Source organism: Schistocerca nitens, chromosome 1, assembly GCF_023898315.1.
Source record: "Schistocerca nitens isolate TAMUIC-IGC-003100 chromosome 1, iqSchNite1.1, whole genome shotgun sequence".
NCBI classification, from domain to species: Eukaryota; Metazoa; Arthropoda; class Insecta; order Orthoptera; family Acrididae; genus Schistocerca; species Schistocerca nitens.
Genome location: NC_064614.1, coordinates 998,187,366 through 998,201,115, shown reverse-complemented (window position 1 = coordinate 998,201,115; position 13,750 = coordinate 998,187,366). Strand labels below are relative to the sequence as shown.

The 13,750-nt window shown below is 41.1% G+C and overlaps 1 protein-coding gene across 1 annotated transcript in view; it reads left to right on the top strand.

Annotated features, from left to right (window-relative positions):
- LOC126218463 (vasopressin V2 receptor-like) overlaps positions 1-13,529 on the top strand; it is a 128,507-nt gene extending 114,978 nt beyond the window's left edge. The window contains exons 5-6 of the mRNA XM_049942129.1: positions 13,088-13,348; positions 13,396-13,529. Coding sequence (XP_049798086.1) covers positions 13,088-13,348; positions 13,396-13,529 — 395 coding nt within the window. The remainder of the gene's footprint in view (positions 1-13,087; positions 13,349-13,395) is intronic.
- The last annotated feature ends 221 nt before the right edge of the window (positions 13,530-13,750 follow it).

Below are 13,750 nucleotides of genomic sequence, written 5' to 3'. Positions count from 1 at the left end.
AAGACAAACTTCCTCTGCCACACACCAGAAGGAAGAAATCTACAGGTAACAGTCAATGAATGCTGGTCCCTATTCTGGAAACCAGGTGGGATTCTTCCTACACGTCGATCAGGGGGCCTGAAAAACACTTAATGTGGCGCTGAGACAGGTACACCATGTGATCAAAAGTACCAGAACACCTGGCTGAAAATGACTTACAAGTTAGTGGCGCCCTCCATAGGTAATGGTGTTGGCCAACCCATAGTCTTGATGATAGCTTCCACTCTCGCAGGCATATGTTCAATCAGGTGCTGGAAGGTTACTTGGGGAATGGCAGCCCATTCTTCACGGACTGCTGCACTGAGGTGTCGTTGTCGGTCGGTGAGGCCTGGCACGAAGTCGGCGTTCCAAAACATCCCAAAGGTGTTCTATAGGATTCAGGTCAGGATTCTGTGCAGGCCAGTCCATTACGGGGATCTTATTGTCGTGTAACCGCTCCGCCACAGGCCGTGCATTACGAACAGGTCCCGAATTGCTTTTCAACAGTGGGAAGCAAGAAGGTGCTTCAAACATCAATGTAGGCCTGTGGTATGATAGTGCCACCCAAAATAACAAGGGATGCAAGCCCCCTCCATGAGTAACACGACCACACCATAACACCACCACCTCCGAATTTTACTGTTGGCACTACACACGCTGGTAGATGACGTTCACCGGGCATTCGCCATACCCACACCCTGCTATCGAATCGCCACATTTTGTACCCTGATAAGTCACACCACACAACGTTTTCCCATTGTTCAATCGTCCAGTCTTTACGCTACTTACACCAAGCGAGCCATCGTTTGGCATTTACCGGCGTCATGTGTGGCTTATGAGCAGCCGCTCGACCATGAAATCCAAGTTTTCTCGCCTCCCGCCTAGCTGTCGTAGTATCTGCAGTGGATCCCGATGCAGTTTGTGATTCCTGTGTGACAGTATGGATAGATATCTGCCTATTACACATTACGACCCTCTTCAACTGGCGGTGGTCTCTGTCAGTCAACAGACGAGGGTAGCCTGTTCGCTTTTGTTTTGTACGTGTCCCACCACGTTTCCAATTCATTATCACATCAGAAACAGTTGACCTGGGGATGTTTGGAGTGTGGAAATCTCGCTTACAGACGTATGACACAAGTGACACCCAATCACCTGATCACGTTGGAAGTCCGTGAGTTCTGTGGAGCGCCCTATTCTGCTCTCTCGCGATGTCTAATGACTACTGAGGTCGCTGATATGGAGTACCTGACAGTAGGTGGCAGCGCGATGCAGTTAATATGAAAAACATATGTTTTTGGAGGTGTCCTGATACTTTTGATCACATAGTGTAGCTCAAATAAAATAACAACTGTAAATTTAGACAAAAGAAGGTGTTTTGATTCGACATTTTGTGGTAAAAACAAATTCCATGTATAGCCACACTTTGTAACTTTGGAGATAGGTTTTGAACTCCTGTTTGTTGTTGTAAATGATGCATGTACTGAAGTTGTAAGGACTTCTAAGATGACAACGATACCTGAATTCTTCCCCTGAGGACGGACATGTGTCCTGAACAAGTCTGACATAATAAATCTAAAATAAATTCTAGGCAGTTACCGAGCGAGGTGGCGCAGTGGTTAGACACAGGACTCGCATTCGGGAGGACGATGGTTCAATCCCGCGTCCGGCCATGCTGATTTAGGTTTCCCGTGATTTCCCTAAATCGTTCCAGGCAAATGTCAGGATAGTTCATTTCAAAGGGCACGGCTGACTTCCTTGCCCGTCCTTCCCTAATCTGATGAGACCGGTGACCTCGCTGTCTGGTCTCCTTCCCCAAACAACCCAACCCAACCCAACTAGGCAGTTGATCTCGACACTCTACTAATCAAAAATTAAATTTCTCAGTTTCGCGCGAGCTACAGAGCACCGACTACTCAAAACATTCACGTATTCCAGGGATATGAGTTGAGCTGACACACACACACAGTGGTTACGGTTAGTACAAGCCACACCACAAGTTGGGAAACGGGGCCAAATTTCTAATAGTTTACCGTCGAGTTGAGATTTTAACACACAAATGTTTTATTCATATCCTACAGAAACTAACAGTACGGCAATAATCAACCTTTTAAACACGCCGCTAACGGCAATCATTTATGGCAATACAACAATTTTAAAAAAATTCCTTTTAAAAAAATAGAAGTACCAGTGCGGCAAACAACAACCTTTCAAAACACGCCGCTAACGGCAATTAAGTCATTTACAACAATGCAACAGTTTAAAAATGTATTTTAAAAACGTCAATCCAGTCATTTATAGCAATACAACAGTTTAAAATTTCTTTAAAAAAACACAGAAGCTAACAGTACGGCAATAACAGCCTTTCAAAACACGCCGATAAGGCAATCAAGTAGTTTATAGCAAAACAACAGTTAAAAAAAATTAAAGAACATTAGTAAACAGGCTACTAAAGTAAATACAGAACTTTGTTAATAAAGTACGGTGAGGTAGTGAAGCTACCAACACCGCCATTAAAAAAAAATCAAAGGTCTCAGCAAACACGCGATTAATGGCAATAAAGGAATGGAGGAATTTAAACAAGTTTTTAAACAAAACTGTCCTGGAATATCATTAGAACATAATAGATATGATGGACCTGTATAAGGCGGCCACAAATCACCCACTCAGGGATGCTCAGGCTAGGCAGAATACTCACCAATTTAAATACGCCCGTAAACACAATTGCCACTCTCACGCTGGTCATTGCACCGACTCTTAGCCAGGGAAAACTTGTAATGAGATGGCTTAACTTGCTGACAGAATTAGAGCTAACCTCTTGCAAGGAAACATTAGACCACACAGTCATGAATGAGCGACCACATGATCAACCAACAAGGAGCATGAATTTACTCATAACACACGACAGAATAGCGAAACAATTAAACTGCCAAAACTACACCTCCCATCGTGCAGTAACGAGAGGAGGAGGAAAGATCACTGTCTTCAATTACACCGGTGCCGGGTACAGGAAACCCGATCGCCGGAGGCCACAAGGCAGAAGAGACACTGGTTACGCAAACTTTATTACTTAATGATTAAACCTTCCGCTAACTTAACTTGCAGTTATGCTCGAACAGGCAGTACACGACCTCCGATGGCAAGGATCCACACATCCGACCCCGCACGCGTCGCCAGTGTACCCAACACGCCACTGTCACGCGACAACACGACAACACGATCTGTCACCGGAGATCACGTCTTCTCTGCAACGTTGACTGGTAGTGAGCGCTCCTTCATGTTAGGTGTCTTCTTTTTAAACTCCAGTGTTGAAACGGAGCACTTAAAGACGCTTGTTAACGTCCCACCAAGGTGAAATGAACAGCAACTACTCGTGGGGCGATTCTGTATACAACCAACCCGCGGGGAGCTCTTCCGTCAACTCGACCCGCTCGTTACACACAACCGACATACATCACGTGGCGACTCGGTACAACCGACCACGCCTGCTTCGCGCTGGAGAGCCACACTCCCTCACGTATCCACCACACTCTCTCTGCGCGCAACGCCCCTACTTCTGCACCACCACACAAGGTTACAACCGGTCAAAGATCTCACTTCCTACATAGCAGTTTCCCGGAAGCAAAAACGCAGATATCGATAGCCGAAGGAAAAGACAACCAAGCAGCCATTTAATGACAGACAACATATCAAACAAACATGTCAGGGTCTAACAACCCTACCACAACAAAGGTCAAAATTTAATCATGATTGTGGTGTTTCTCACGCTGCTAAATACTGCATTTTCGGGCAACAACAAAGTTATTATGTGGCAGGTGCCATTAGAGCACAGTTAATAAAGTCATTTCATGTAATAATGAATAAACTAGGCAATCTTTTTGTGTTTCCCAATCCGGTCTCGTTGTAAAATCATGGCTCAATCGTCGAAAATCTAGGTGGTAATGATTCCAAGCTCGGATGCAAAGAGGCCTAGGTTTTATTAAGCTATATTCAAAAGTTTTATAGATGTGTTTCACAAACCATTCTTGAAGATTAAACCTTAGAAAGTTAGCACAATGGTGATGTAAAAAAGTAAAATACGGCGTTTCAGTCTTCGATCGCTATACTTTATTTTCAATTACCAGTTTCGGGCTAGCTGCCCATCTTCAGATCATATATTGTAGTTACAGAGTAACTTGTCCGTACAGAACACTCGGTTCCCTGTCATAAGTAAAGTATAGCGATCGAAGACTGAAACGCCATATTTTATTAATGAACGATCGCGGAATTCCCATTCAGACAATTATGTCTAGTTTTGGTAAAAAAGTAATCAGCACTCCGAATTTAAGTTACACTTCCTTTTTATTGCTTTTGTTGCAATATCACGTAACACACAAAACATCACTTCACAATACAAAACATACTTGAAAACATCTCCCTCACTGTTAAAGGTCACATTTTATAAGCTGACTACAATATACGTCTTTTCAACATGACGTCCAAGACTTGACTTTCTCAAGGTCCGACTCTCTAACTGCTTGCGCGCCCAAAAAATCAGAGTTACAAGTACGTCAAAGATCATAGTGACAAAAGAAAGAATACACATAAGAATAATATCATTGCAATATAAACATATCGATCTATGAAACGTCCCCTTTGAACAATTATACAAGAATGTGCTTAAACTGACATAATATTTTTTAGCGCAACGCAATCTGACTTTCAATAATCCCTACAAAAGAATGGCCCTGACTAACATTAACCTATACCTTTCACAAATCACTTACCTCACAAAAATCTTCGTTACTCGAACTACTGCAATACAGCGAGCGATACTACTGCCAGCTAAATAAAAGATTCAAACTATGGAAGGCACTAACTACTGATAGGCATAGTTAGCAAATGAAAGATTTTAATAGAGAACAAACAATGTATTTATCTTAATAGTCATAATATATATAGCAGTTCATGACATCCAGTCTTACAAATTTCAAAACTCCGCCATCTCTCTCCCCACATCCACCACTGCTGGCGGCTCACCTCCAACTGCGCAACGCTACGCGCTGTTCGCATCCAGCTGCCCAACACTACAATGGCAGACAACAATGCAAACTAGCCACAGACTGCACACAGCACAGCCAGTGATTTTCATACAGAGCGCTACGTAACGTTGCCAATAAGAAAACAAACAGCCTACTTGCATAGCCCCCATGCTCCCCACAAAAAATTTTACAAATTGTTTTGGGCAGTGGCCAATAATGATTTGATAAAACTTTTCATAATTACAATAACAAAGATATCAAATGCACACACGTATTGATACAATGTTGGTCAAAAGCTAAAATTTTCTCACAGTCCATAAAGACAGTCCTGATCATTCATCACAGTAAAATTGCAGTGTATTTCTCAAAGTCTGAGCAGTAAAAGAAAATGCACACGGAAGTAGTGGATTTCCATGCAGTCTTGAAGAAGTAGTGTTGTCTTCCAACGGAAAGACAGTGCTGACTCTCGACATGCAGACAGGTAATGGGCCACAACAGAGCAAACCCACAGCAGAGTCATTCGAAGTTTTGAAGAATATTGGTAGGTAGGTCATCACAGAGTAGCCCCACTGTAGTCGTAGAGATTACGGTATTGGTGGGCCACCAGAGGTGCAGACCCACTGTAATCCTGGTAGAGATTGTGGTATTGGTGGGCCACCAGAGGTGGAGACTCACTGCAGTCCTTGTAGAAATAATGGTCCTGGTGAATCAGCAAAGGTGTAGACCCACTGTAGTCCTTGTAGAAATAATGGTATTGGTGGGTCATAAAAGGTGCAGACCCACTGTAGTCCTTGTAATATGGCTAGCAGCCATCTGTTGCGACTGTGCAGGTGCACAATCACCATCGAAGAGTCTTGTATTATATAGCAAGTCCATAAACCACCACTTGTGCACTCACAAAGCTTTTTTTTTTAATTGTCCTTAGAACCAGCAATGCTGTTGTCCAGTCCCTTGCTGAATTATTAACACACGTGCAAACACGATCAGTCCCTACTTCTCACATATTGTCCATACATTATGACCAACAGAAACGTGTGTAGTGAAATGTAACTTACAAGTTACTTAATTTGATGAACTGGTGTAAATTACAATTTGATAACATAAGAATACAATTACAAAGGTACAAAATACATCATTAAAGAACATAACAATACAGATAACATTTGTAGTACAAGCTTTACAAAAGAATCGAAATAACATATACATCAATGTTACAGGAATTATGACATGAGTACATACATAAAAGATCAGAATAACTTTCGAAACATCAACTTCACACACGAGCATTAAAACAGAACAGAATAAATAATGTCTAAACATCTTTACAAAGAAAATAACATATTATCAGAAAAATTCTACAACATAACTCTTATTAGCTAAACACATTAAGACAGGAAAAACACAAATTCACATAGTGTAATAACACGAAAATACAGGACAGGGTTTGTTTATTGTGTGACATTTGGTACTGCAGTCCACCCCAAAACTTCATTCCATATATCTTTCCTCGTATTTCAACATTTGTTTCCACCAAAAAAATTCTATCCAAGCATGCTTTCTGTATTTATATGTTCACACATTTCTTACCTCATTATTTATTTTCCATTATCTTACCTCATCATTTAGTTCCAAGAAAATCCTACCTAAACCTGTTGTCCCTAAACTCTACTTTTTTGGTTCATATCCTCTTTCAAAATACTTTTTTGGCCAAACCATTTTCTTATAGCTTCTCAATGCATTTCTTCCAATTCATCACAACTTGTTCTCTTATATTGCCTACCCCATCTTAAGCCAACTTAAATCTACTGAGCTCAGATGCTAAACTAAGGGACGAGGCAATGCAGCAGCACAAAACAATTAACACAAACAGCAATGACAAAAAAATGCAAATTGGCAAAGCAAGCAGCAATATTACAACTAATATAAGGCAATGAGCATCAAACAAGAAAAATAAATCAGTAGTAAAACTGGCTTAACAGAGTAATGTAAAGTGAAATTTAGTAGCACTATGCCTTGCAAACAGCAGCAGCAAATGCAATAACTTATATCTAAACATGACAATGCTCAAGCAGAAAAAAATTACAGTAAAAATGGCCATGTTTAATACCTATGTCACATCTTAACACTAGAGTGATGCATCACGATAACTCACTCTACCAAAAAAATTACCAAGTAGTTGAAAAGAAAATTATGTATGCAGTTACTGTTAATAATCCCTTCTTATTGTTCTTTCCATTCCAAGTGCTCCTTTTTCGAAGAATATGGATCATAAAATTATTATTTAATAGATCTGTTGGCAGAAAGTGTTCACATTAGCAAATGCACTTAATTTTATTTTATAAAACCAATGCTGCAACACAGCTGGAAACCAGATATTAAACAAAATGAGCAATCTCTCAACTAGAAAGACAATAGATGTAAAATGTTTCTCATCATTTCATTAGGCATTTTAGTAAATATCATAAATTAAGAGCTCCACAGTGTAATCATATGTTTTCAAGTTTGATCGTGTCGTATTTGCGATGCTTTCGACAAAGAAATGTCAATAGCGAGGATAATGGCCTCTTTTTTTTTCTCCACCTAATGGCTTTCTTTTGTCAGACGACTATCTCTCAGCTGGTCGCCCAAAACGCATTACGTCTAGGTCACTTACCTTTCTTAACGAAATATTTACGACAGCAGTTTCCGCTACAGTGACAGTCTCGTATAAAAATTTCACAGGTCGAGAATTTGCGTTACAAATGTGTAGAAACAAAATCCTGTAAATATAACAGTGCCCAATAAATTTTCGCTGGCATTGCGATACATTCACACATATAAACACATTTCATTACTCTTAAAGTACGATTCTCGGTTTCCAACATCCTTTTCCACAACCAGAGTCCCTAACCACTACTCATTATTCCTTACCTTGTTACACATATAAATATTCGTCGACACTTCTCCAATATTTCATCATAATAAATACGTAGCATAATCAAATTCCTCATATAGCATCAGCTTATTGATCATAGAGATACCTCAACAGCACATTGTCATCGTAATAATAACATCATAAAAACTCAGCCACATCTCAAAAACGTCGTAGCTTTCTGCAATAATTTCAAACCCTAAAAAATATTCTCTGCTCATTTCAGTAGTGTCATCTACCTCAAACGTACTTTAAAAATCATTATCCCATACCAAATACATCATTCAAAGCTCTCATAGTATCACAATGGTTCCAAAAAAATATGAACAGTTCACAAAGTAGAGACAAAATACAATTTCATAAGTGTGAAGTTATCCAACTGTGTAATTACGTAAACATGCGTCACTGACGTAGTAAAAAAAAATGTTTGTCTCTCTCAGTTAAATGATCAGATAGCTGTGTAATTTATGTGTCAGAGAAATATGGTATCGATGTGTAAAGTTGTATAAGCAAATACCATATTAGCTAGGGTTCCTTGTGCTTGCCAAACACATGGTACACAAAGTAAGCGTGTTACCCCTGAGGATTAATGTAATTATACCCTCAGGTGTTATGGATTACAGCAATGGAATGAAATGTATCACGGAAAACTTTCTTTGTAACTCAAAAATCTTTGAAAGTAAATGTCTTAAGTACAAAATTAATCACTCAAATGCGTGTCCTGTAGCGCTGAACTGTGCTCTTGTTGTAAGATAATCTCTGTGGAAGTGTTGTAGTTATCTTCCTCTGAAAGCTAAGTTCTGCAGAAGTCAATGTACTTACCTCATGATAAACAAAAGTGAAATACTTTGCATATAGATATCGTAGTTATCACGTATCTTACCGTGATCAAGAAAGTACTATAATGTAACCTATTGTTGTGCTACGGAAAAGGCTGTCTCATTGTAGCTATACCAAAAAAGTTACTACTAAAACATGTCTTACTTTCCAGAATAATACATAAAACTGTGCAGACATAAAACAGAAACACCGCAAAAGCAACATTGTAAATTGTCACTCATTAGTAGAGTCGTGATAAAATCGTGTAGCTGTCACATAAACTAACCACTGTGTCATCTGGTATCTCTCAGAAAGTACTTTAAATCCAGAATGTATTTTCAAGTAAACCAAAATGTTGCATTAAAATCTCATTAGCAGTACCGGTACATGTTCTAAGTATGTAAGTCTTATAGTCATTACGTAATCGTGCAACTAACAAGCAAGAACGTACACACACAATAACACTGTGTCGTCTGTTCACCATAACAATGCATTCGTAATTTCTGTTTAAATATGTTCTCTTGGTCCTTGACTGGATATTTAACTTCAAACATTGTTGCATGTTAACAGTTTCTTAAGTCTGACAAAGCATACTAAAAATGTGAAGTGAAAAATTTTATGGCAAAGACTAAGTTAAAAAGCAGATTATCTCTCAATAAATGGTTTTACATGTGAAATGTGGTGCAATCTTTTACTCTTCATAGTACTCAGAGTTTCAACTTGAACGCAATTATCATGCGGTATACGTTCGGTAAAGAATACTGGAATTTTTCTCAAGGTTAGCGTCTATGGTATTTTTCTCTGAGCCAGCCGGCGCACGCGGCTGCCTGCGGTGCAAGTCATTGTCTGTCTCTTTGTTGGCGCGCATCGTTATTGGTATTAGGAGACCTAACTTCTACAAATTCACCTTGTCGAGAGGGCCCTGCCCTGTTTGAATCTCGCCAGTTCTGATGAAATTCAGGTCTGTCGTTAGGATTATATCGTCTGTCGTCATGTCGGTAGATTCCACAGTTTCCTTCTTGTCGGTCATGTGGTGGAGAATTTCTCCCTGAATCGTAACTGCGCGCTGGACCGTTGCGTCCAAAGTTATTCTGTCTCCCTTGATAATAACTGTTTTGGTTCCCATATTGTCTGTTTCCTTGGTTATCTCTGTCATATTCATTATAACGGAAATTCGATCTTTCTCTGTAACTATTTTTCTGCCAACTGTTGTCATACGGGTGGTGTCTGTTTTGGTCACGATTTACGTTGTAAGAATAGCCTTGTCGTGTATTATTTCTGTCATCGCGAAATTGTGACAGATGTGACGTGTAATTGTTGTGCTCCTGTTTTCGCGTTCCGCGATTGTCAGTGTCAATTTCCAGTTCTTGTAACATTCCCTGAAAAGCTTCAATGTCGTCTTTGCAACGTCCTGCTAAAATAATCTGTCGTAAATATTCAGGTAATTTGATTAAGCAAATGCGGATGAGTTCTGAGGGGCTGTATGGGTTTGACAGGTACTGATTCTTGTGCAACATGTCTTCAAAATATTTCACAAGACTGGAAAATTCAGATTGTTCGAAATGTTTCATCATTATGATGCTATGTTTTACTCGGTCTTGTGTAGCTTGAGACCAATATGCTGAGAGGAAGGCATGGTAAAATTCTCCTTCACTGTGACAATCGTGAATGACCGATCGCATTCTTACAGCTGGTTCATTCTCTAAATAGCCACACATAAATTCTAATCTGTGCTCTAATGACCAGTTGGGAGGAAAACAATGAGAGAATTGATGGAGCTACGCTTGTGGATGAATGTCGTTGCCAGAATTCTTAAATGTATTAAATTTACGTGTAGTAATGAACAGCTTATAGTCAATATCATCATGTCGGCGAGTCGCATATCGGTCACTGTTACGTCGTTTCGGCGGTTCCATTTCAAAATTCGGTGCACCTTGCCGATTTCTTTCATAATTTCCGAAATGCGCTGTGTTATTATTTTGTGGCTGTTCCGTATTTCTATGTCCCTCTTCCCGTATTGGGGCGCGAGTGTCCTCTGAAATACATAATTCTTGTATTTCCTGTGTCAGCTGATCTTGTACTTCCCGGATTTCTCTTTGGTGTTGCGTATTAATTTGATTCTGATTATGTTTGAATTTCCTAATTTGTTCGCACTCTTCTGTGTCATTAAAGACTACCGGTTTTGGGTCATTCAGATTATCATCTACCTTCGTAGATAAATTATTTAGCTGATCCGAAAGTTCAACTACTTTCTGTGATAATGAACTAATTTCCTCCATGTGTCTTTCTGAACCAATTTTCAGAGTATCTACTGTGTCCTTTAAGTTTTCCTGAGTTTTTGCAAGTTGCATAACCGAATCGGTAGATGCAACTGAGTCAATTTTAGCTTGCAAGGTCTCATGATTTTCATGAACAATAGTTTGCAGTTCTTTTAGGGCTGCTTCGTGATTCTGTAATGCATTTTCATGCCGCGAAAAAATAGATCGGAAATGCTCACAAATTTGTGTTTTTACGTCATTACAAACTTTTTGACATTTCGCTTCGATTTTATGTAACTCAGTAGTTAAATCTTCACGTGTTTGTTCAAGCGTGGTGTCTAACTTCCGAAGATTTTGCTCCATTGTGTCTAACTTTTGAAGCTTTTGCTGTGTTTGTCTCTTATTTTGTTTTATGGTGTCTAACTTTTGAAGATTTTGTTCCATTGTGTCTAACTTTTGAAGATTTTGTTCCATTGTGTCTAACTGATGCTGTGTTTGTCTCTGATTTTGTTTCATTTGCTGCATTAATTGCAATAATAATGTATTAGTGTCTGGAATCTGTTCCTCTATGCTTTTCGGCAGTGCATTTGCGCCGGCAACATTTACATTTTGACGAGCAGAAAATGTGTCTCGACTTATTTGAGAAAACGGTAAGGACCCAAAACCTGAGTCCACAGTATTTGCAATATTGTGTTCTGTGATTTCGGATTCCTGAGGCGAGCTATTGCCGACCGATCGATCGATAATGCTTCCCTGTTCACTAATTGTTTCACTACCTACGCCATTGTTTGCCGCCCGCTCCATTTCCCTATGCACAATTACCAAATTACTATGTTGAACATTAGTTAATTCATTACACGGTGGCGCTAACACACTGCTTTCGTCTTCAGTGTCATTTCTCAGTTTACTTTGGAGCCTAGTGTTACGTTTTTCACACGCTATTATTGCCACAATATTTCACACGATAACACAGAAAAGCACACTTTGAAGAGCAAAAATAAGAGAACACATTAACATAGCAATGAAAAAAATATCTAGTTAATTGCAAGCGCAGCTGCGAAACACTTGGTGCAAATTTACATGCATGCCACAACTGTTTTACTGTACAACAATGAAAGACTGCAACTACAAAGGAGATTCTCTCTACAATTACGCGCTAGCAATAAACAATAACTACTCTAATTACACAAACTACAAGAAAAAATAAGCCGATTCCAGTGAGGTATCCTCGGCTAAGGGTCGACATATGAAACGTCCCCTTTGAACAATTATACAAGAATGTGCTTAAACTGACACACAATATTTTTTAGCGCAACGCAATCTGACTTTCAATAATCCCTACAAAAGAATGGCCCTGACTAACATTAACCTATACCTTTCACAAATCACTTACCTCACAAAAATCATCGTTACTCGAACTACTGCAATACAGCGAGCGCCACTACTGCCAGCTAAATAAAAGATTCAAACTACGGAAGGCACTAACTACTGATAGGCATAGTTAGCAAATGAAAGATTTTAATAGAGGACAAACAATGTATTTACCTTAATAGTCATAATATATATAGCAGTTCATGACATCCAGTCTTACAAATTTCAAAACTCCGCCATCTCTCTCCCCACATCCACCACTGCTGGCGGCTCACCTCCAACTGCGCAACGCTACGCGCTGTTCGCATCCAGCTGCCCAACACTATAATGGCAGACAACAATGCAAACTAGCCACAGACTGCACACAGCACAGCCAGTGATTTTCATACAGAGCGCTACATAACGTTGCCAATAAGAAAACAAACAGCCTACTTACAGATGTATCAAAGTACCTCTACATTAATGAAATCAAATCGGAATGTTGTCTCATAAATATGTCAACTACTTTACAGAAACACAGTAGAATATTGCTGGTATCGAGAGGTTCAGGTGAGGTGCCGTAATGGTTGCGTAATTGAAGTACCATTAGAAGGGGAAGAAGAGGAAACCCAATGCAATCTAAATACATGGTGTAGCACGAGTCGATACACGGCTCACGAGTGTAACGCTGACTACGTTTGTCGTCTCGGCAGGGCCCGCATTCACCATCCTGACGCTGCTGTCGAGCCTGAACAGCGCGGCCAACCCGTTCATCTTCCTGGCGTTCGACACGCAGCTGCGGCGGCTGATGCGGTGCTGGCTGGCGTGCGACGCGACGCTCGAGTCTCCGGAGTACAGCGCCACCTCGATGCAGGCGCACCAGCAGCCGCAGGCGGCGGGCCCGCAGCGGCGCAGCTGGCGCACCGCGCTGCTCGCCGACGCCTCCGCGGCCGGCCGCGACCCGGGCCCGCGCCGCACTTCCTCCAACTGCTGCCTGTGACGCCGCCCGGCCACGCGGCAGCGCCGCCGCGACGACGGACAACGGCGTCGGCCGCCGGCGGTGGCGGCGGCGGCGGCGGCGGCGGCCGGAGGGCAACGATCCAGGTGGTGCCCCGCGTCGCCGTGGGCAGCCGGCGGGCTGCGGCTGCGGAGTGACAGGCTCTCGCTCAGGGAGGAACGCGTTGTCGGAGCTCGGAACGCGCTAACGCGCTCCTTCTCACGGTAGCGACTTCAGTGCGCCAGCTGTTGATCCGAAACACTGTCTAGAACACAGCGTCTAACAACAGTGGAAGTGTCTTCCAGAAAATGAACTCTGTGCTACTGGACGATCACCTACTAAATTTGTCTGAAACATCGCCACGAGCTTATCGAAAGAA